The following is a 24,760-nucleotide window of genomic DNA, read 5'->3' as shown; positions in this document are numbered from 1 at the left end:
GAAGCCAGTGGGTCAACCATGATGGTAGGTGAATGGAACTTGGTGCATGTTAGGGTCCTGGTAGAAGACCTCAAGTTTATGGAGGGTAGAAAGTGGGAGGCCAATCAGGAGTGCATTGGAACAGTCAAGGCTAAAGGCAATCAAGGGGTGGATGAGGGCTTCAGCAGGTGATTAGCTGTAGCAGCATGGTGTTGTCAACCATGCCAAAGGCTGCAGACAGGTTGAGATGGATGAGGAGGAGTAGTTTACCTTCGTCACAAGCACATAGGATGCCATTTGTAATATTAAGTATGGTTTCGGTCTTGTGGCAGAAGGGGAAATCATTCAAACATGGAGTTGCAGGAAAAATGGGCACTGATATGAGATGCAACAACACGTTCAAGGATTTGCATCAAATCACATCCTGAGACACTCTGGTCAACCATCTCGATCAGATAGCAGTACTCAACACAGCTGACCATACCATCCTCCTCCAAATCCACAGTTATTGTTCCTGCATAGCTATTATTGCTATGTAATGGGTGCATTATGCACTCATCTAATTCTTGCATTCTTCACTCTACTTTTATCCATCATCTTATGTGGGTGGAAGGATGCCGCAGTAATATGGAACTTTTTTCACAAAATCATTTAAGGAACCAAGTATCAACAGAAGACCCTTGAGCCTCTTTTGCCTTCCTGGCTATACATTATCATCTACCCACCAGCTCTGGGCTGCTCTTCTTCTGATCTGTCACATTGATCGTCACTTATCCTGTAGAGGATGAGCAAAAATTCCCTCCAATCATTGGGAAGATCAAAGCCAAAATGTTCGGCCCTGCCACAAACCAAGTTCTCTAGTTATGGACTCCATCCATCCCCCGAGCAACTAGCCAAGACTGACCAGACTGATCACAACTTTGTTACATTTGATCAAGATGAGTTTCCGACCACATATCTGCTTCATTACTAATAATACGTTTCCATTAATGTAGCATCACCCAATATGACGCTGCCTCAGCTCCTCTGTTAGTCGAATTTCATCTCCATGCCTTTGTTACCTTGAGACTTGACTATTCCAATGCTTCCCTGCCCAGCCTCACTTGCACAACAGGAGGTGGTCATTCAGCCTGAAATCTGTGATGTCACTTTCAAATAGCAGTTCTGCTTAGTTGCACAACTCTGCTTTATGTCCAAATCCCTACAAGTTTCTCACTCTCAAGTGCTTGCCAAACTCCCTTTAAAAAAAATTTACTCTCTTGGGGGACCTCTAGACCCACTCAGCAGAGAAAATATTTTCTCCCCTATTTACTCTAAAAACTTAATTATTTTGAAAACTTCTTAACCTTTGTTCAAATGAGAATTTTATTAACTTCTCCTCATATACTGAAGTTCTTAATTTCTGAAGAGATACATGTTGCCAATGCTTTTCGTCTTGCATTCAACAGGACAAACGCAAGAATGCCAAATTTCAAACGATCACAACTTATGCCACAGGAGAAAAAAGGGGGCTGATTGTTTGGCAAGTCGACTCCGATTGGCCGAGGTGTTGCCATGAAGAAAGTAACAGGCTCTCCAAGCTCCCAGTTAATTTTTAAAAAGCACAAGGCTTGAACATATTCATTTTGTTGGGAAAAAATAATTTAAAGATCAAAATGGAGGACAGAGTTCATGGTCTGAAGTTTTGAACTCAATTTTAAGTCCAGAAGGCTATAAAGTGCCTAAGATGAGGTGCTGTTCCTTCAGTTTGTGCTAGACTTCACTGGAACACTGCAGTAGGCCAAGGGCAGAAATGTGAGCATGAGAGCAGAGAAGGTGAATTGAAATGGCAAGTGACAGGAAGGTCGGGGTCATGCTTGCTGAGTGAACGTGTTCTGCAAAGCGGTAACCAAGTCTGTATTTAGTCTCCCCAGTGTAGAGGAGGCCACATTGTGAGCAGCAAATACAGTAGATTAAATTGAGTGAGATGCAAGTGAATCGCTGCTTCACTTGAAAGGGATGTTTGGGGTCTTGGACGGTAAGGAGAGAGGAGGTAAAGGGGGAGGCGTTACACCTTCTGCTATTGCATGGAAGGTGCTGTGGGAAGGGGATGAGGAGTTGGGGGTGATGGAGGAGTGGACTGGGGTGTCATAGAGGGAACAGTCCCCAAGGAATACAAACAGGAAAGGTGAGGGAAAGATGCGTTTGGTGGTGGGATCATGCTGGAGTTGGTGGAAATGGCATAGGATGATTCTTTGAAGTCAGAGGCTGGTGGGGTTAAAAGTGAGGACAAGGGGAACTGTATCATGGCTCTGAGAGGGAGGGGAAGGAGTGAGGGCAGAGGTGTGGAAGATGGGTCAGGCACAGCCGAGGGCCCTATCACCCATCGTGGGTCTCTCCTGAGCTCCCACCTATCCCCGACCTATTTTGCTCCACCTGCTCCATGCCCTGTCTAACAGTATAGAATCCATCACATTTCTACCTCTGTTCAGCTCTTAAGAAGTCATTTGGGCTTGAAACGTTAACCCTCTCTCTCCATAGATGCTGCCAGACCTGCTGAGTTTTTCCGGTATTTTCTGTTTTTATTCCAGATTCTCAGCATCCACAGTATTGTTTTCTCTACAGCCTACATATTCGGCATCACAACAGCACTTGCTGAACAATGCAATTTTTGTTTAAAATGTCATTTACAGCTAGCGAACAAAATAACAATTAAATACTGCCACACCAAACTATGCTAGAGTAATACATGTTTTTTGTGTTTATCAGATTGGTGGGCTGCAGTCTTACTTACTTACCTCACAGGAGAGGGAAAAAATATCTTTAAACCTAGCCTGTATTCCACTTTCACACAATTCCATTTAACCGGTTATAAAGTGACAATGCTTCAGCTTTGACTGAAATCAATAGTCCTACCTCTCATGTATGATGCATGGCATTATCGAATTTGTGCAGTTTTCCCCTTCAATTAATTTTCTGACGCTCACTGTGTATCAAGATTTAATCTGATGATCATGAACTTATGGTAAATGTTTCCCCCTTCCTTTTGCATCTACAAGGTCAACATAGCAAGTAACTCCAAAGCCTCCAGCAGTACTATGATAAAACAGACCATTGGGACCCGATGAATGCACCAGAGCCAATGCTCCCTCAAATCTTATACATAAGAATGGCTCCACAGCTCCATAGCTAGGGCTAAGAATTTACAAGTCTCTATGCTCTAGTGTACCAGGATGGCTAATCAATGCATCACATTCCCGATTGTTAGTTATATAACTCCTCTCCAGAAGACACTGAGTCTTGCTAGATTATGGTTCCACAGGTAAGCATCTCATAGATCGCCCAAAAGTGGCTTTGCTTGAATCTAGATACCAAGTGCCAGGTTACCCGATTATGAAGATATCACGAGAGGGCAATATCAGAGAATCAGAAATTAGTCACTACACCTTCATGGTTGCTCCAAATCTTATTTGCAAATCAGAAGTGGAATTTTTCAACATAATTTTTCTATACCAAAGAAAACAATGAGGAAAATATTAAACCCTCTTTTGTGCTACATGAAGATACGCAAGCAACACTGACAAACCTTTTGTTTCTGTTCTGATTTCCTCTTCTCCTCTTCAGCAGACTTGGGCATCAGCATCATTCGATTTGTGGATGCTATCGGAATATGGGGCAAGGTAGGCGTTGTCTGCACTTGCACCAGAACAGAATTCTCTCGTTTGTGGTCTGTAATGTCTTTGGGAGCTTTGACCGTTTCAATGACCCTTAGATTTGGTCGGGTGACTTTTGACTGCTGCATAACCACCATCAATGGACTATTTGGTTGCTGAACATATGGCTCAGTAACTTGTGGAGGTGGGTACATTGGCCAGGCAGGGGCAGGGAATGAGAGGTAAGGATCATATTGATTATAGTTAGGAGGTGGTGCATTCAGTGGATAATTTACTGGAGGTATTGGATATTGCCCATAAGGTGGCATAACATAATTTGGCGAGGGAAGAGGCAATAAACCAGGCTTAGGGGTCGTTGGAGTGATTACAGCTGGACATCGTGGAGTTGCTCTCTCAGATTCTTTAGCTGTCACAGCTGTTTCTCGACTAAATGGTTCCTTGCTCTCTTTCGCCACAGGGCCAGGGACCTTTTCTTGTTTGTAAGACTTTGCTCGAGTTTGTGTACGAGGTTCTGGTGATTTTGTCTCATTTCTGCTTCTCCGCTTATCCCAGGAACTAGACTTGTGGGGTTCCAAGGGGTGGTCAGGTGATCGAGATGCAGGTTTTTTTCCATGGAGCCTCTCCTGAGTACGGGCTGCCAGCTTGCTGATCTCCGTTACTCCTATATCTAGTCCAATGGTTTTCAGCAAATCATGGATCTTTTCATATTCCTTATCCGGTTTCATACTAGTCAAGTGTGACCCTCCCTCAGGCATACCGGTTTGTCTTACAGGGAGGAGATTCCGGTTTGGAGGAGCTGCTCGAAGTTTTGCAGATGCTGTCTTCTCTTCATCATCCTCTCCATACAGAAACTTTTCCTCGTCCTCTATTTCTGGAAAGTTGCGCTTCCTCCTCTCTTGTAAGTTGCTGCTCTCAACTTCTTCCAATAAGCCAAGTATACGAGAGAAACCACTGCCATCCTGACTGGCCCGTTCATGTGGGAGCAGGAAGTCTGTGGCCCGGTCCTTGATTTCAGAAGATCTTTCAGATTCGGATTTTGTGCCGTGCTTAGCTGGAATATCCCGCTCAAAAAGGAAACTGGTATTTGTTAGACCAGGGACACCACCCTGCTCAGTGATTCGATGTATTTCTCTGGTGTCTCGCATGAAAGAGAATTGTTCAGTCTCAGCGAAACTCGACTCATGCTGTGGTAAGCGCGCGAAGCTTTGCGGTGGAACATAATTTTTCTGACGTTCAGGGCTTTCCTTGACTGCGACACCATGATACTCGTCAAACTAAAGCAAAAGAAAAGAGGCACAAAAAGTCAAGTTAGAAAGTCACAATTTCATGTCCATATTCTTTTAGCATTGGTTGCTAAAGATGCATGCAACCCAAATTGTACCTTTTCAACAAATTAGTTAACAAAGGTAGTGTAAACTCTGCCTCTGTAGCCCATTTACTTCTCCCCTAATTTTTTCTATTCCTGAACTGAATGACATGTTGGAAAGCAGTTCTTAAAATGTTACCTGCCCAATGTTCCCTCTAAATTTTTTCCATCTATGTGCAGAATGAATTGTATGTGCACCAATATTTAAGATAAGGTGCAGATGTATGCCACCAGAAGAAACAAAAAATCTATTTATATTACCCAGTCTGATCTACATGCGAATCCAAACCCATAGCAAAGTGGTTGACTCTCAACTGCCCTCTGAAATGGTCTAGCAAGCCACTCATTTGTCAAGGTGGCAGCTCACCATCACCTTCTCAAGGGCAATTAGGGGTGTACAATAAATACCATCAATGCCCACATCCTATGAAAAACACTTAATTGTCTTTAGGATATCCTGAGGTCATGAAAGATGCAACATAAATGTAAATTCTTTCATAGAGCGGTTACAGCACATGAGGCCATTTGTCCCATCATGTCCATGCCGGCTCCCTGCAAGAGCAACTCAGCGAGCCTCATTCTCCTGCCTTTTTCCCATAGCCTGGCAATTTTTTTTCTCTTTTAAATATTCATTAAAGTTATCTTGAATTATTTTGGATTCCAAGTCCTCCCATACTGATATTAAATGAAAAGATCAATAGCTAGTTGATCCTTCCTTCCCTTCTTGAACAGAGCTCTTGCACTGGCTATCTTCCAGTCTTGATACAATTTGCATCGTTAAAGACTGAAAGTTCTCAAGTCCTTTCTCCTATTGGACTTTAATACCCTGGGATGTCTGTTACCAGAGTTTAGTGACTGAGCACTTTTGAGATCAGAGATTTTTCCGAACCAATTCCTTTCCTAGTTACCTCTCGATTGCTCCATTTCCTCCTCTAATACACAGTCTCCTTTCCACCAACATGAGTAAAAACTTCATGCATTGTTGACTATTAGGCTTCTCCCATACCTTCATTATGCTGAACAAGATTTTTGTATGTCAGCTTTGAAGAGTTCTATTTCTTTCAGACTCTTTAACTGGTCTTTTACTTATAAAATAGATACTAAAGATTTTTGTTATCATCTGCTAGCCTCTTATTTCCAATTAACCTCCCAATTATACTTGCTATATTCATGACTCTCTTTAGATATGTCAGATCTACTTTTATCAGATGCTTCCTTTTAGTTATAATCTCTCTGGTTATGTATTATCTATTAATTATCTATTCTTTGATACAGACCTGCTCACCATGGGAATTTACATATCTTGCATTCTTATCCGGAACAAAGGAAGGGAAATCTTCAATGCTCTATTTACTAACCTGTCTAGTTAATTTGGACCAAATTTCTTCATACTCCTCAAAAAAGAGGGGCTGAATGTCCTAAACACAGAAACAGAAAATAGTAGGAGGAGGTCATTCAGCCCTTTGAGCCTGCTCCACCATCAATATGGACATGCCTGATCCTCTATCTCAACACCGTACTCCGGCTCTCTCCCCATGCCCCTTGACGCCTTTAGAGTCCAGAAATCTATTTCCTTCTTAAATATATTCAGTGACTTGGCCTCCACAGCCTTCTGTGGTAGAGAATTCCATAGGTTCACTACTCTCTGAGTCAAGAAGTTTCTCATTTTAGTCCTAAATGGTCCATCCTGTATCCTGAGACTGACAGCCCTTGTTCTAGACACCCCCAGCCAGTGGGAATATCATTTTTGCATCCAGTCTGTCCATCCCGGTCAGAATTTTATATGTTTCAATGAGATCTTCTCTCATTCTTCTAAACTCCAGTGAATACAGGCCTAGTCAGCCCAACTTCTCCTCATACGACAATCCTGCCATCAGGAATCAGTCTGGTGAACCTTCGCAGCACTCCCTCTATGGCAAGTATATCCTTTCTTAGGTTAAGGAGACCAAAACCGCACACAATACTCCAGGTGTGGTCTCACCACGGCCCTGTATAGCTGCAGTAAGACATCCTTGCTCCTGTACTCAAGTCCTCTTGCAATGAAGGCCAACATACCATTTACCTACTTAACTGCTTGATGCACCTGCATGCTTGCTTTCAGTGATTGGTGTACAAGGACACCCAGGTCCCTTTGCATATCAACATTTCCCAATCTATCACCATTTAAATAATATGCTGCCTTTCTGTTTTTCCTACCGAAGTGGATAACTTCGCACTTAGTCACGTTATACTGCATCTGCCATGTATTTGCCCACTCACAACCTGTCTAAATCACCTTGAAGCCTCTTAACACCATCCTCACCACACACATTCTTACCAAGTTTCGTGTTGTCAGCAAACTTGGAAATATTACATTTAGCTCCCTCATCCAAATCATTGATATATATTGTGAATTGCCAGGGCCCAAGCACTGATCCCTGCAGTACCCTGTACATCACTGCCTGCCACTCTGAAAAAGACCCATTTATTACTGCTGTTTCCTGTCTGCTAACCAATTCTCAATCCATGCCAACATATTACCCCCTATCCCACGTGCTTTAATTTTGCACACTACCCTCTTATGTGGGACTTTATTAAAAGCTGAAAATCCAAAAACACATCCACTGATTCTCTCTTATATATTCTGCTAGCTATGTCCTCAAAAATCTCCAGTAGGTTTATCAAACATGATTTCCCTTTCATAAGTCCATGCTGACTGTGTCTAATCCCATTGATATTTTCTAAGTGGCCTGTTAGCACATTCTTTATCATAGGCTCTTGCATTTTCCCTACTACTGATGTTAGTCCTGTTTTCTCCCTCTCTCCTTTTTTAAATAGTGGGGTTACATTTGCCAATCTGCTGGCACTGTTCCAGAATCGACAGACTTTTGGAAGATGACAACCAACACATCCACTATTTCCATGGCCGCATCCTTTAGTTTCCCGGGATGTAGATTATCAGGCCCTGGGGATTTATCAACTTTCAGTCCCATTAATTTCTCCAGCACTATTGTTTTAGCAATGCTAATTTCCTTCAATTCCTCCTCCTCACTAGACCCTTGGTACCCTAGTATTTCTGGGAAGTTATTTGTGTCTTCCTCTGTGAAGACAGAACTAAAGTAGTTGTTTAATTGTTGTGCCATTTCCCTCTTCTGCATTATAAATTCTCCCGTTTTGGACTGCAAGGGACCAACATTTGCTTCACTAATCTTTTTCTTTTCACATACTAACAGAAGCTTTTACTATCTGCTTTTATGTTCCTTGAAAGTTTACTCTCATACTCTATCTTTCCCCACTTAATCAATCTCTTGGTCCTCTTTTGCTGAATTCCAAACTGCTCCCAATCGTTAGGCTTACTACTTTTTCTAGCAACTTTATATGACTCTTCTTTAGGTCTAATACTATCCTTAACTTCTTTTGTTAGCCATGGTTGGGCTGCTTTTCCTGCTCTGTTTTTGTGTCAGAAAGGAATGTATAACCCTTGCAATGCATAAATTCATTCCTTAAATATTAGCCATTGTCTATCGGCCTTTTTATGAAGTTTCCCAATCTATCTTAGCCAACTCACGCCACAGACCTTTGTAGTTTCCTTTGTTTAGATTTAGGGCCCTAGTTTCAGATCGGACTACTTCACTTTCCATCCTAATGAAGAATTCTATCATGTTATGGTCACTCCTCCCTGCACAACAAGATTATTAACTAACCCAATCTCAATACCAATTCTAGGATAGCATGTTCCCTCGACATGCTGGTCTTAAAAAAATCTCGTACGCACTCCAAACATTCATCCGCCACAGTACTATTGCTAATTTGGTTTGCCCAGTTCATATGAAGATTAAAGTCATTGTGTGCAGTTCTGGTCACCAAATTACAGGAAGGACGTAACAGCTTGGGAGACAGTGCAGAGGTGGTTTACAAGAATGTTGCCAGGGTCAGAAAAGTGTAGCTACGAGGAGAGATTGGATAGGTTGGGGTTATTTTCTTTCGAACAAATAAGGCTGAGAGGTGACTTGATTGAGGTGTACAAAATTATGAGGGGAATAGATAGAGTGGACAGGATAAAATTGTTTCCCTTGGTGGAGAATTCTAGAACCAGGGGACATAGATTCAAGATAAGTGGTAGAAGGTGGAGGGGGGACATGAGGAAGAACTTTTTACGCAGAGGGTAGTGGGTGTCTGGAATTCGCTGCCCAAGGTGGTGGTAGAGGCAGAAACTCTAAACTCTTTTAAAAAGTATCTGGATCTGCACCTTAAGTGCTGTAAGCTGCAGGGCTATGGGCCGGGTGCAGGAAGGTGGGATTTGAAAGGGCACCTGGGTGTCCTCGGGCTGGCATGGACAAGATGGGCCGAATGGCCTCCTTCTGTGCTGTAACTTTTATGTTGTTCTATGATTCATCCATGATTACCGTAGCACCCTCGTTACATGCATTTCTCATTTCCTGTTTAATGCTGTACCCTACCTTACCACTGCTGTTGGGAGGCCTATAAGAAGGCTGTAATGATGTGAGGAGCAGAGTGGCCCTGGCAGAACCCAAACTGGGCATCAGTGAGCAGATTTTTGCAAAGCAAGCACCGCTTGATAGCACTGTTGATGACCCCTTCCATTACTTTACTGATGGTCGAGAGTAGACTGATGGGGCGGTAATTGGCCAGGTTGGATTTGCCCTGCGTGTGTGTACAGGTCATACGTGAACAATTTTCCCACATAGCTGGGTAGATGCCAGTGTTGTAGCTGTACTGGAACAGCTTGGCTAGTGGTGCAGCAAATTCTGGAGCACAAGTCTACAGTACTATTGCCGGAATATTGTCAGGACCCATAGTCTTTGCAGTATCCAGTGTCTTCAGCCATTTCTTGATATCATGTAGAGTGAATCGAATTGGCTGAAAACTGGCATCTGTGATGCTGGGGACCTCCGGAGGAGGCCAAGATGGATCACCTCTCGGCACTTCTGGCTGAAGATTGTAGCAAATGCTACAATGCCTTATCTTTTGCATGGATATGCTGGGCTCCTCAGTCATTGGGGATGGGGATATTTGTGGAACCTCCTCCTCCAGTGAGTTGTTTAATTGTCCGCCACCATTCATGACTGGATGTGACAGGACTGCAGAGTTTAGATCTGATCTGTTGGTTGTGGGATCTCTTAGCTCTGTCTACCACTTGCTGCTTATGCTCTTTGGCATGCAAGTAGTCCTGTGTTGTAGCTTCACCAGGTTGACACTTTATTTTTAGGTATGACTGGTGCTGCTCCTGGCATGCCCTCCTATTCTCTTCACTGAACCAGGGTTGATCCCCTGGCTTGATGGTAAGGGTAGAATGAGGGGTATGCTGGGCCATGAGGTTACAGATTGTGTTAGAGTACAGTTCTGCTGCTGCTGATGGCGCACAGCGCCTCATGGATGCCCAGTCTTGAGTTGCTAGCTCAGCTCGAAATCTATCCCATTTAGCACAATGGAAGCGGACAACACAACGGAGGGTATCCTCAATGTGAAGGCGGGACTTCGTCTCCACAACGACTGTGCGTTGGTCACTCCTACCGATACTGTCATGGACAGATGCATCTACAGCAGGCAAGTTGGTGAGGATCAGGTCAAGTATATTTTTCCCTCTTGTTGGTTCCCTCACTACCTGCTGCAGACCCAGACAAGCAGCTATGTCATTTAGGGCTCGGCCAGCTCAGTCACTAGTAGTGCTACCAAGCCACTCTTGGCGATGGAAATTGAAGTCCCCCACCCAGAGTACATTCTATGCCCCTGCCACCCTCATTGCCTCCTCCAAGTGGTGTTTAACATGGGGGAGTACTGAGTGATCAGCGGAGGGTGAACGGTACATGGTAATCAGCAGGAGGTTTCCTTGCCCATGTTTGACCTGATGTCATGAGGCTTCATGGGGTCCGGAGTCCATGTTGAGGACTCCCAGCGCAACTCCCTCCTGACTGCATACCACTGTGCCAGCACCTCTGCTGGGTCTATCCTGCTGGTGGGACAGGACATACCCAGGGACGGTGATGGAGGCGCCTGGGACATTATCTGTAAGATATGATTCCATGAGGATGACTATGTGAGGCTGTTGCTTGACTAGTCCGTGAGTCAGCTCTCCCAATTTTGGCACTAGCCCCCAGATGTCAGTGAAGAGGGTTTTGCAGGGTCGACATGGCAGAGTTTGCCGTTGTCGTTTCTGGTGCCCAGGTTGAAGCCGGGTGGTCCATTCAGTGCCATTCCTTTTTTATGACTTTGTAGCGGTTTTGCACAACTGAGTGGCTTGCTCGGCCATTTCAGAGGGTATTTAAGAGTCAACCACATTGCTGTGGGTCTGGAATCACATGTAGGCCAGGCCAGGTAAGTACAGCAGATTTCCTTCTCTGAAGGGCATCACTGCAAGAGTTCCTCAAGTTAGTTTCCTCGGCCCAACCATCTTCTGCTGTTTCATCAATGACCTTCCTTCCATCATAAGGTCAGAAGTGGGGATGTTCGCTGACGATTGTGCAATGTTTGGCACATTTGCGACTCCTCGGATACTGAAACAGTCCATGTCCAAATGCAGCAAAACCTGGACAATATCCTGGCTTGGGCTGACAAGTGGAAAGTAACATTTGCGCCACACAGGTGCCGAGCAATGACCATCTCCAATAAGAGAGTCTAACTATCGCCCCTTGACATTCAGTGGCATTATTAGTGTTGAATTCCCCAGTGTCCTGGGAGTTACCACTGAACAGAAACTGAACTGGACTAGCCATATAAATACTGCAGCTACAAGAGCAGGTCAGAAACTAGGAATCCTGTGGTGAGTAACTCACCTCCGAACTCCCCAAAGCCTGTCCGCCATCTACAAGGCACAAGTCAGGAGTATGATGGAATACTTCCCACTTGCCTGGATGAGTGCAGCTCCAATAACACTCGAGGAGCTTGACACCATCCAGGGCAAAGCAGCCCGCTGGATTGGCACTCCATCCACAAACATTCACTCCCTCCACGACCTACACACAGTGGCAGCAGTGTTTACCATCTACAAGGTGCACTGTAGGAACTCACCTAGGCTCCTTAGACAGCACCTTCCAAACCCACGACCACTACCATCCAGAAGGATGAGGGCAGCAAACACATGGGAACACCATCACCTGCAGCTTCCCCTCCAAGCCCCTCACCATCCTGACTTGGTACTAAGTCACCACTCCTTCACTGTTGATAGGTCAAATTCATTTTTCATTCATGTACAGGATGTGGGTGCCGCTAGCTAAGCCAACATTTATTGGCCATGCCTAATTGCCATTGAGAAGGTGGTAGTGAGCTGCCGCCTTGAAACGCTGCAGTCCTTATGGTGTAGGTACACCCACAGGTTAGGGAGGGGCGGGGGGGGTCCAGAATCTTGACCCAGCGACAGTGAAGGAACGGCGATATATTTCCAAGTCAGGATGGCGAGTGGTTTGAAGTGTAGCTTCCAGGTGGTGGTGTTCCCATGTCCCTGCTGCCGTTGTCCTTCTAGTTGGTAGCAATCATGGGTTTGGAAGGTGTTGCTGAAGGAACCTTGATGAGTGTCTGCCATCCATCTTGTAGACGGTACATGCTGTTGCCACTGTTCGACGGTGGTGGAGGGAATGAATGTTTGAGGAAGGGGTGCCAATCAAGCCGGCTGCTTTGTTTTGGATGGTGTCGAGCTTCGAGTGTTGTGGGAGCTGCACTCATCCAGGCAAGTGGAGAGTATTCCATCACACTCCTGACTTGTGCCTTGTAGATGGTGCACAGGCTTTGGGGAGTCAGGAGGTGAGTTATTCATCGCAGGGTTCTTAGCCTCTGACCTACTCTTGTAGCCACAATATTTATATGACTAGTCCTGTTCAGTTTCTGGTCAATGGTAAGTACCAGAACTCCCACCCTAACAGCACTGCGGGTGTACCTACACCACATGGACTGCAGCCGTTCAAAAAGGCAGCTCACCACCACCTTCTCAAGGACAATTGGGAATGCGTAGTAAATGCTGGCCAAGCTAGCAATGCCCACGTCCCATGAACAAATAACAAAAAATTTGTCTGTTATTGATGAGAAACATTCTGCACAAGGAAGCAGTCTTGAATGCATTGCACAATGTATCAAAGTTCAATGTATCACAGTTTTATCAAGAACATTATCTTCATACCAGGCCACCCTAGCGTGGTTTAAATCACCCAGTATTATTGTCCACTTATTCTTGTATCCATTTCAAATGACTGCAGATGCTCACCTTTTGACGGCCTGAATTACATATGGTTAACCATATTTTCTGGGCTAGTTCTTAAATCTATCCATATGAACTCTGTGCTGGACAGAAGGACCTTTAACACAAAGTTATGTTAAGGCAATTCTCAGAGTTGCAAACAGACAAAAATGGTTCCTGAGTCCGAGAAAGTTATTTGGAGGGGTGATCAATATCTTAAGGAGAAATTTCTTCACCCAGAGTGTGAGAGCCTGTGGAATTCGCTACTACAGAAAGTAGTTGAGGCCAAAACATTGTATGTTTTCAAGGAGCTAGATATAGCTCTTGGGGCGAAAGGGATCAAAGGATATGGGGAGAAAGCGGGAGCAGGCTATTGACTTGGATGATCAACCATGATCATAATGAATGGCGGAGCAGGCTCAACGGGCCGAATGGCCTACTCTGCTCCTATTTTCTATGTTTAAAGGAGGATCAGCTTGTAGAGAATTAGAGGGATTTCGAGAGCAAATTCCAGAAATCAAGGCCTAAACAGCTGAAGGCATGGTGGACTAATGAAATGGGGGAATGCACAAGACCAGAGTTGGAAGAGGTCTCAGAAGGTTGTGAGGCTGGAGCCCTGGAAGGAAAGCAAGTGAGCAAGGACCTTGAGGACAGCTGATACGAGTGACTGGATTAGGCGCAAGATGGAATACAGAAGAGGATGAAAAGCCAGTGAAGAACTGATAAATCTGGAGGCGATAAGAGATATGGATGAGTGTTTCAGCAGCAGATGGGCTAAGACAGGGACAAAGGTGCCAATGTTATGGAGGTAGAAGTGGGTGGTAGCTGTGATGGAGATATGGGGGTCAGTTCAACTCAGGTTTGAATAGGATGCTGAGGTTGCAAATAGTCTGGTTCACATGAGGCCAGAGACCTAGGAGGGGGATGGAATCAACTGGTAAGGTACAGACATTATACAAAAATGAAAGATTCTGTCTTACCTACGCTTAACTAGAGGAAATTGCAGTGTCACCACAATTGGGTGTTGGTAAAGCAGTATGACAGACAAAAGCAGTGTAAGGGTCAAGGGATTTTTTGGAGTAGAGCTTGGTGTCGTCAGCATAAACGTGGAAACTGAATCTATGTCTTCCGATCTTGCTACCAAGCAGGTAGATGGGGGTGGGCGGCAATGGTAAGGACATAACCTTGCAAGTCTCGAGATGTAATGGCATGGGAGCAGGATGAAACACATTTGAAGGAGATGCTCTGACTATGACTGGATAAGAAAAGTGGGTGAAGGCAGTTCCAATGAATTGGAAAATGAAGGAGAGGTTGGAATTATTCTAAAACAAAAACAAAAATTGCTGGAAAAATTCAGCAGGTCTGACAGCATCTGTGGAGAGAACGACAGAGTTAACGTTTCGAGTCCATATGACTCTTCTTCAGAACTAAAGAGAAGTAGAAATGTGGTGAAATATATACTGTTTAAAGGGGGGTGGGACAGGTGAAGCTGGATCGAAGGCTAGTGATGGGTGGAGACAAAGGAGAGATTGCAAAAAATGTCATAAACAAAAGGTTGAAGGGATGTTGATGGTGGTGATGCTGGCTAAAGGAGGTGCTAATGGTGACATTAAGAGCAGAAAGCAGGATGAGCAAGTGACAGTGTGGGAAAAATGATCAAAATAGGCTAAAAGGTGGGGATAAAACAATGAATGGAAATAAATTTTAAAAATAATAGAAATGGGTGGGAAAAAAAATATATAAAAATTTAAAAATAAATATTGAAAAAGGGGTTCAAAAAGGGGCGAGGATGGAGGGTAGAGTTCATGATCTGAAATTGTTAAACTCAATGTTAAGTCTAGAAGGCTGTAAAGTGCCTAATTGGAAGATGAGATGTTATTCCTCCAGTCTGCTTCACTGGAACATTGCAGCAGGCCAAGGATGGTCATGTGGGCATGAGAGCAGGGTGGTGTGTTGAAATGGCAAGCGACAGGAAGGTCTGGGTCATGCTTGCAGACAGACCAAAGGTGTTCCGCAAAGTGGTCACCCATTCTGCATTTGGTCTCTCCAATATAGAGGAGGCCGCATTGGGAGCGGCGAATGCAGTAGACCAAATTGAGGGAAGTGCATTATTCTGCATTTGCAAGCAGTTTTATCAATCTACCATGTAAAAGGCTGCAGAGAGAACAAGGACAGACAATGCCTCATGGTCACAAAGAAGGTCACCTGTTAGAGCTCTTTCAATATTGTAACAAGGGTGGAAACCCAATTGCAGAAATTTAAATATGGAGTTGTGGGAAAAATGGGTATGGATTTGTGTGGAACGAGTTTAAGGACAAAGGTAGAATGGAGCTCAAGGTCAAAGGGGTAGAGGAAGTGATTTTTTTTGAAGAGGGGTGATGGTGCCTGGTGAGAAAGGGTGATCAACATGTTGATGGGAATAGGGTTAAGGGAGCAGTAATTAGATCTGAAGAACAACTGAGGACATCAGAGGATCAGAATGAATAGTGCAAACTGGAGAGAAATAGAGCAAGGGTGGAGGAGCCTTGATCCATGAGCAAGGAGAAGGGAAGGAAGCAACCGAGGCAGATGAACAGAAGATCTCCATTTTAATGACAAAAGAATTTAATCAACTTTCCAACATGGCTGGAGGGGTATAAGACAACATTAGATAATGTAGAAAAGAAGCTTGGGGAGAGGTTGGTGGCCAATCCTTGCTTTCCAGGGTGATCCTGCAGTAGTGAACAGTTTTGGAGGGTAGTGCGATGTGGTGAAGAATGGCTGAACCAGAGTTGAGATGGAGATTAAAACTGCTGAGGATGAGAACTCAGACGTTCTAGCAGGGTGATGTCATACTTTACTAATATGGCCACCAGGTATTTTTAAAAAAAAGCTCTCTACTGTAAATCAGGGATTGAAGTCAGGAATATATCAAGTTCCAAGCAGCAACCAAACCGAAGGCATATCACCACTACAATAATGTAGTCCTCTGTAGTTAACATTTCTTCTAACTCAATTATGTTGTGTTACGTATGGTCATATACAATCCTGATCTAATATTTTGAAATATTGACCTCTATTCTTCTTCGTTTTCTGAGTTTTGAATATTCATTTCTCCTGCCGAAAATGCTTCTTTCTTTTAATTTCTCCTCTGGGAATATTTATTATTTCCTCTTGACCTTGTGTTTCTATTCCAACAGCTTTATTAATCCTGCTCTCCTCCATAAGTGTTGAACCTAGACTTTACAACCCCCCCTCCTCAGCCTTTTTAATTTGAATCCTAAACTTAAAAGTGCATTGGTCAAATTGGTGAAAAAGCCACATAAGCAGTTTGTTCAGTTGAGTGGAGCGATTGCCACCTGTCCGTCCATAAGATCAAACTTCAGCCATCTAAGCACGAGAATTTAAGACAGAAGTTAAAAGCAGCCAAAGCTAACAACCTGCCAAGAATGTGCAGGAGTAATTACAAACACACAGCACCGGTGAGCTCCCTGCTGCTCATTCAGCTAGGACCACTCTACCTTTTAAGATATTGGCTTGCAATACTACTTATCTACTCAATAGAGAAATCCAGTTTCCAGATTTCATACATATGCTAGACTGATTAGTTAACTGTATCATCCAAAAGGACAGCAGGCTTGCCTACTCCATCAGATTATAGGAATCAGGAACCAGTCTCCCAATGGAAAACATGTGAATATTAGCTTAATATAGAATAAGGTTCACTCTCCACTGGTGTATAATAGGCTGTCAATACTCAGTCACTGTGGACACAAAACAGGCAGCTGTTTGTGAATTTACCCCCTTGCATGAGACACCATCTAAAAACCATTGGGAGGGTGGTAGCCACGTCAGTCTCCACATCAATGGTCTCCACATACATGCAGATTTAAGAGGAGTAAGCCATTTAACCCCTTAAGGGTGTTCCAATATTCAGTTAGATCGTGGATGATCTGTACCTCAACTTCATCTTCCCATCTTTGTTCCATATTCCTCAACATCCTTGCCCAACAAAAATCAAGCAATTTAATCTTGAAATTTTCAATCAATCCAACAGCCATAGCCTTTGGGGGAAGGTAGTTCTCCACCATCCTTCATGTGAAAAAGTGCTTCTTAATTTCGCCCCTGAAAAGACCTAGCTCTAATTCTAAAGTTAGCCTCCCCAATTTTGGATTCTGCGCCAAAGGAAACAGTTTTTATCTGCCCTATCAAATCCTTTTATTATAGATCATCCTTTAACCTTCTAAATTCAAGGAAACAGAAGCCTTTACAGAAACCTTTAGATATCCTGCCCTTATAGTTTAAACCATTTAAGCCCCTGGATCATTCCAGTGAATCTGCACTGGACCCTCCTCCAATGCCAATATATCATTCCTGAGGTGTGATTCCCAGAACTGAACATAATACTCCACATGGCATCTGACCAAAGTTCTGTTCAACTGAAGAATCACTTTCGCCCCATTGTATTCCAGCCCCCAGTAATCAATTCCAGTTTTAGCTGGTTGTACTATATGTGGTGGGCTACGAAAGGGGGGAAGCTGCTGCCTGTAGCTCAGCCTCAAATACAGCTGTCATGCCAGAGCAACCTCATGTAAAACTTTACTAAATTTGAAAATATCTAAATACATATAGAAAAAAATATTTTATAAAAAACAAAATATGTGAAAGGAAAAAGTAAGAGTTATACATGTGTTTGTGTTTTGGAAAGGGGACCAAGCTGTAGACCATTTAAAAATAGAACAGGCCAAACCTGCATTGCAGTCGAGGGCTCCAATCCTGGTTCAGTGCGTTTCTTCAGAATAGATTTCTTGGGCATTTGTGGAGCCTCATCAGGTCTATGCAAAACATAGCCACTACTGGAAGACTGCTGAATGCCTATTATACTCTTATCAAAATGCTCAGATAGGCTGTATGTGGAGTTTGAGAGTTCCCGCTGAGAGGGAGGCAGCATTTCTGCTATGATCCTCTCTTCTTGCTCTTTTCTCCTGCGAGCAATTTCCAACTCACGAAATTCATCATTTTTACTCTTGTTGTATGGAAAATGTTCTTGAGCATGACTGTTGCTTGGATTCCGAGGTGGAGTGAGGCTCCTTCGACGGTCAGGACTTCTGGCTCTGTAATTCCGTTGCCTTTCTGGACTGCGGCTACGACGCTCTCTGCTATGACGATCTTTGCTGCGGCTACGGTGTTCAAGCCGTGAACGTTTAGGATCCCTTCCTCGATCATCAGACCTCGAGTGGGGGTAAGGAATTTTCTTCAACTTGTCCCCACCATGTTCACTTGGTCTTCGCCCTTCTTCTCTGTGAGACAAGCCCTGCAAACCATAGTCCGGTCTCCGTTTAAATGAGTCACTGGAGGGTATCATGTCTAGATAGCCTTGAGGTTGCTCATCATGAATTGGATATTTCCCCTGTATATGGGTGGATCGTTGCAAAGGACTTCTATAAATGAGACCATCAGCCATTTCATCCCTGTTGGTCATAAAGAGCAAATCAGAGAAGACAATATAAGATAAACACTTAGCCTAACTGACGCTTAATACTTCTGCTCAATGTTTCAGGCAACATTGTGGGCAAGCGAAGCCTCATTCACGACTGCCAGGCTACGTGTGATTACTTAACACAATATATATAATTCAGACCAGCAAAAATCTCAGCTGTTCACAATATATATCAATGATTTGGATGAGGAAGTCAAACAATATTACTAAGTTTGCTGGCGACACAAAACTAGGTGAGGATGTTCAGAGCCTTCACGGCTATTTAGACAAGTTGAGCGAGTGGGCAAATACATGGCAGATGCAGTATAACATGGATATAAAGTGTGAAGTCACCCACTTTGGTAGGAAAAACAGAATGGCAGAGTATTATTTAAACGGAGAGAGATTGGAAAATGTTGATGTACAAAGGGACCTGGGTGCCCTTGTACACCAGTCAGTCACTGAAAGCAAGCATGCAGGTGCAGCAAGCAGTTAAGGCTGGCCTTCATTGCGAGAGGACTTGGAGCAAATATGTTTTACTGCAGCTGTACAGGGCCTTGGTGAGACCACACCAGGAGTGGTGAGAGCAGTTTTGGTCTCCATATCTATGAAAGGATATACTTGCCATAGAGGGAGTGCAGCGAAGGCTCATCAGGCTGATTCCTGGGATGGCAGGATTATCGTAAGAGGAGAGATTGGGCCGATTAGGCCTGTATTCACTGGAGTTTAGAAGAATGAGGAGAGCTCATTGGAACATATAAAAATTCTGACAGGGACGGACAGACTGGATGCAGGGATGATGTTTGCCCTCGCTGGGGGTCTAGAACAAGGGGTCACAGTCTCGGGATACAGGGTAGGCCATTTAGGTCTGAGATGAGGAGAAACTTCTTCATTCAGAGGGTGGTGAACCTGTGGAATTCACTACCACAGAAGGCTGTGGAGGCCAAGTCACTGAATATATTTAAGGAGGAAATAGATTTCTAGACACTAAAGGCATCAACGGGTACAGGGACAGAGCAAGAGCATGGTGTTGAGATAGAGGATCAGGCATAATCATATTGAATGGCGGAGCAGGCTCAAGGGGCTGAATAGCCGAGGCTGATACTTCACAGCCATTCTGAGAGAGTACGCCATTGAGAGGTATTGTATTCTGGATGAGATATTAAAGAAAGGCCCTGACAGCCTGTTCAGATACCATAGCAATACTTTTTGAAGCGATGAAAGCTCTTACCAATGTCCGTGTCAACACCTATCCCTCAAATAACACATTAGAATCAGGCAGCATAGAGAAGGACCATTTAGCCGATTTTGTCTGTGCCAGCTCTTTGAAAGAGCTACTCAATTAGTCCCAGTTCCTGGTCTTGGAAATTCATCCTTTTGAAATATATGACTAATTCCCTTCTGAAAGTTACTGTTCAATCTGCTTCCACCACCCTTTCAGGCAGTGTATTCCAGATAACTTGCAGGGTAAAATGATTCTCATCCCTCCCTGGTTCTTTAGCCATTCATCTTAAATCTGTGTCCTTTGGTTGTCAACCTTACTGTCAGGGCTTGGACATTCTTCCTCATATGTGGTGCTCAGTGATTTATAAAGCTTCAGTAAAATTTCCTTGCTTTTGTACTCTGTGTCTCTAGCTATAAAGTAAAGGGTCATATATGCTTTATCAACCTTATCAATTGTCTTGCTATCTTCTAGACTTTGTGAAGCCCAGGTCTCTCTGCTCCCAGACCCGGCTTAAAATGGTACATTCAGCTTATACTACCTCTCATTCTTCCTTCCAAAATTCATCACTTGACTCTTCCAGTCATTAAATTTCCTGTTGTGTCTACCCATTTCACCAAATTGTCCACACCATCCTAAGTCTGTTATAATCTGTCTCAGTTTACTTCCTAAGTTTTTGTCATCCACAAACTTTGAAATTATGGGCTATGAACCATCTCCATTATTTTAATGAAGCAGTCAAGTCTGCCACACTTGACTTTAACAAATCCACTTAGACTGCATTAATTAACCCATGCTTTTCAAGTGAGAAGTACTATATAAATGCAATGGCTTTTTAAAAATTCAGTCATGAGACGCTGGCTGGGCCAGCATTTATTGCCCATCCCTAATTGCCCAAGAGAAGGCGGTGGTGAGCTGCCTTCTTGAACTGCTGCAGTCTATGTGGTGTAGGTACACCACAGTGCTGCTAGGGAGTTCCAGGATTTTGATCCAGCGACAGTGAAGGAATGGCAATATTGTTCCAAATCAGGATGGTGAGTGGCTTGAACTTCTAAGGGAACTTCTAGGTGGTGGTGTCCCCATGTATCTGCTGCCCTTGTCCTTCAAGATGGTAGTGGTCATGGGTTTGAAGATGCTGTTGAAGGAGCTTTGGTGAGTTGCTGCAGTGCATCTTGTAGATGGTACACACTGCTGCTACTGTACAACTACGGTGGAGGCAATGAATGTTTGTGGATGTGGTGCCAATCAAACAGGCTGCTTTGTACTGGATGGTGTCAAGCTTCTCGAGTATTGTGGGAGCTGCACTCATCCAGGCAAGTGAGGAGTATTCCATCACACTCTTGATTTGTGCCCTGTTGATGGTGGACAGGCTTGGCGAGTCACCCTTTCTTCACCTTATTTGCTCTCCCCTTAACAGCAGAATGCGCTTTTTAAAAAAAATACCACTGTAATTTCCTCCCTTCCTCTGCAGATGATGCTCATACAATCATATTTAGATTATAAGCATTAGACCAGACTTCAACACCTTGTCTGAGTCCTTACTCATTACATATGCGCTTGCACACAATTCGACCTGCTTGGTCCTATGCCCGTTTTGCAGCACGGATCTCTGGACAGCATTAAAGGTCAGGAAGCTTCACTGATAAGCCAAGGCTAGCTGTAGCTTTTCTACATCTACTTTGGTTGAGATCAGCTAAATTATCTCAGGAAGATAGAATCAAACCTGGGACCTTACTGATCTGTATGGCTGAGTTCCATATTCGGGAGCCCAGTGTGTATAAATAAGAAAGGCCTTGGATGGTGGATAGTTCAACAAATAGCCTGGCCGAGAACAGCCCATTCCTAAAATTTTACTAAGACTCAAGTTTGAATCTCCAAGACCATTAGGTTTGTAAACACTGGACTTAGCAGATTGTCTCTCATTCACTTTTAGTATTTGGCACCAAATACCACAACCCAAATTTACTGATAATTTAAGAATCATCTAACATCATGAAGGTTACTTTTAATCAAGTAACTCTCCTTTTGTTTTCAGATGCTCTACCTATAGTTCAGAAGAAAGCGTTATAGTAAATTACAGACCACCTAAAAACCACGTAGATGATTAGATGCTGCCCACAGCCAGTAGGGTTTTTAAATGTTCAGTTTGCATTCAACAATTTGAACTCTTGAGGTTCCAGTATAGAACACAATAAATTCCAGAACCCTACACTGCAGCTGTTGAAAAGAAAATATTGCTTTATGTCCGTCATTAACAGATGCCACTTTTCCGAGTAAAATACAACCACCGCCAAATTTACAGAATCGTTACAGCAGTTGGGCCATTTAGTCTGTCATGTCTGCGCCAGCTCTCCATAGGAGCAATTTGCCTAGTCTATTTCCGCGCCTTCTCCCCATAGCCGCACACATTCTTCCTTTTCACAGAATAATCCAATTCCCGCGAGTGCCTTGAGTGAACCTGCCTCCACCACAGACTCAGTAGTGAAAGTTTTTTGTCATGTTGCCATTGCCTCTTTTGCTAATTACCTTAAACCTGTGCCCTCTTTCCACCAATGGGAACAGTTTCTCCCCATCTATTCCATCCAAGCCCCTCATGATTTTGAATACCTCTACCAAATCTCCTCTCAACCTTTCCGGCTCCAAGGAAAACATTCCCAACTTTTCCAATTTATATATGTAACTGAAATTCCTCATTCCTGAGACCATTCTTTTTAGACTATTTTAAACTATGTCCACTAGTTCTCATCTCTCTCAAAGGGAAATATACTTTCAGCATCCAACCTGTCCAGTGCCCTCAATATCTTTTATGTTTCATGAGATCACCCCTCAATTCTTCTAAAGATCAATGGCGACAGGCCCATCTTGTACAACCTTTCCTCATAAGATAACCCCTTCTTCCCAGGAATCAGTCGAGTGAACCTTCTCTAAACTGCTTCTGATGCAATTATATCCTTTAAGTAAGGAGGCCAAACAGTACACAGTACTCCAATGTGTCTCATCAACACCCTGTGTAACTGCAGAAAAACTTCCCTACTTATATATTCCATTCCTCTTGCAATAAACAACATCCAATTTGCCTTCCTAATCACTTGATGTACCTGTATGATTCATGTACCAGGACACCCAGATCCCTCTGCACCAGAGTCCTGCAATCTCTCTCCATTTAAGTAATGTACTGCTTTTCCATTCTTCCTGCCAAAGTGAACAAGTTCACATTTTCTCACATTAGACTCCATCTGCCAAATTTTTGCCCACTCACAAACTTTAATCATACATCCTCTACTCTCCTGCTAATCTTTGTGTCATCAGCAAATTTAGCTACCATACAGTTGAGTCCCTTCATCCAAGTCTTTGATATGAATTGTAAGTAGTTGAGGACCCAGTGCTGATCCCTATAGCACTCCAATATTTACAGCTTGCCAATCCAAAAAAAGACCCATTTATCCCTGCTTCCTGTTAAGACAACCAATCCTCTATCCATGCTAGTATGTTATCCCCTTTTATTTTGTGTAGTAACCTTTGATGTGGCATCTTATCAAATGCTTTTTGGAAATCCAAGTATATCACATCTACAGGTTTCTCTTTATCCATGTTACTTCCTCAAAGAACTCTAATAAATCAGTCAAACATGATTTCCCTTTCACAAAACCATGTTGACTCTGCCTGATTGCATTAAGATTTTTTGGGGCCTTGCTATAATCTCCATAATAATAGATTCTAGCATTTCCCCATGACAGATGTTAGGACAACAGGCCTGTAGTTTCCTGCTTTGTCTCCCTTCTTGAATTGAGGAGTTACATTCATTATTTACCAATCTGATGGGACCTTTCAAGAATCTAGGGAATTCTGGCAAATTATAACTAATGCATCTACTATCGCAGCAGCTATTTCTTTTAAGAACCAAGAATTAAGTCCATCAGGTCCTGAGGAGCTTAAAACAATTACAATTGCCAGGGAAAGGGTACTGAAAAAACTAAGAGACGTAAAGTTCCTCCCTCCCTTTAACCCCTTGATTTACAAGTATTTCTGGGATGTTATTTGTGTAGTCTACAGTGAAGACAGACAAAGTAACTATTTTGAGTCTGGAAGGTATAGAAATTATAGGCCAGTTAAGGCACAAGGGAGTTTGGCAACGTTGGATGGTATTTATTTTAATGCAAGGAGTCTGACAAATAAGGCAGATGAGTCAAGGGCACAAATTAACACATGGAAGTATGATGTCATTGCTGTCACAGAGACCATAAGACATAGGAGCAGAAATTAGGCCATTCGGCCCATTGAGTCTGCTCCGCCATTCAATCATGGCTGATAAGTTTCTCAACCCCATTCTCCCGCCTTCTCCCCGTAACCTTTGATCCCCTTACCAATCAAGAACCTATCTATCTCGGTCTTAAATACACTCAATGGCCTCTATTCTTCCTACCAAAGTGCATGACCTCACGCTTCCCCACGTTGTATTCCATCTGCCACTTCTTTGCCCATTCTCCTAACCTGTCCAAATCCTTCTGCAGCCTCCCTGCCTCCTCAGACATGGTTGTGAGAGGGGCAGGATTGGCAGCTCAATATTCCAGGATATAGGGTCTTCAGGCAAGACAAGGAAGGAGGTAAAAGAGAAGGGGGTATCTTAATATTGATCAAGGAATCAATTACAGCAGTAAGGAGGGATGGCATCTTAGAAGGCTCCTCAAATGAAGCCATATGGGTAGAACTGAAAAACAAAAAAGGAGCAATCACATTGCTGGGAATGTACTAGAGGCCCCCGAACAGTCAGAGAGAAATAGAAGAGCAGATATGTAGGCAAATTTCAGAGATGTGTAAAAATGATAGGGTAGTAATAGTGGGGGATTTCAACTGATGTGATTTGGCCAGAGTGGACTGGGAGCAGCTGCTTTTAGGTAAATCTGCGTCAGAGCAG

The 24,760-nt window shown here is 43.5% G+C and overlaps 1 protein-coding gene across 3 annotated transcripts in view; it reads right to left on the bottom strand.

The window, feature by feature from the left end:
* The window catches only part of znf318 (zinc finger protein 318), a 78,901-nt gene that overhangs the window by 37,745 nt on the left and 16,396 nt on the right, over positions 1-24,760 (bottom strand). For all 3 annotated transcript variants that reach the window (XM_078542804.1, XM_078542803.1, XM_078542805.1), the window contains 2 exons: positions 17,895-18,615; positions 3,545-4,906 (listed from right to left, as the gene is read on the bottom strand). In XM_078542804.1, the coding sequence (XP_078398930.1) occupies positions 3,545-4,906; positions 17,895-18,608 (2,076 nt within the window). In that variant the 5' untranslated portion in view covers positions 18,609-18,615. The remainder of the gene's footprint in view (positions 1-3,544; positions 4,907-17,894; positions 18,616-24,760) is intronic.

The sequence above is a fragment of the Cetorhinus maximus genome, chromosome 5 (assembly GCF_964194155.1).
Source record: "Cetorhinus maximus chromosome 5, sCetMax3.hap1.1, whole genome shotgun sequence".
NCBI lineage: Eukaryota > Metazoa > Chordata > Chondrichthyes > Lamniformes > Cetorhinidae > Cetorhinus > Cetorhinus maximus.
Note: the sequence above shows the minus strand (reverse complement) of the source record. Positions and strands in the feature narration are given on the sequence as shown.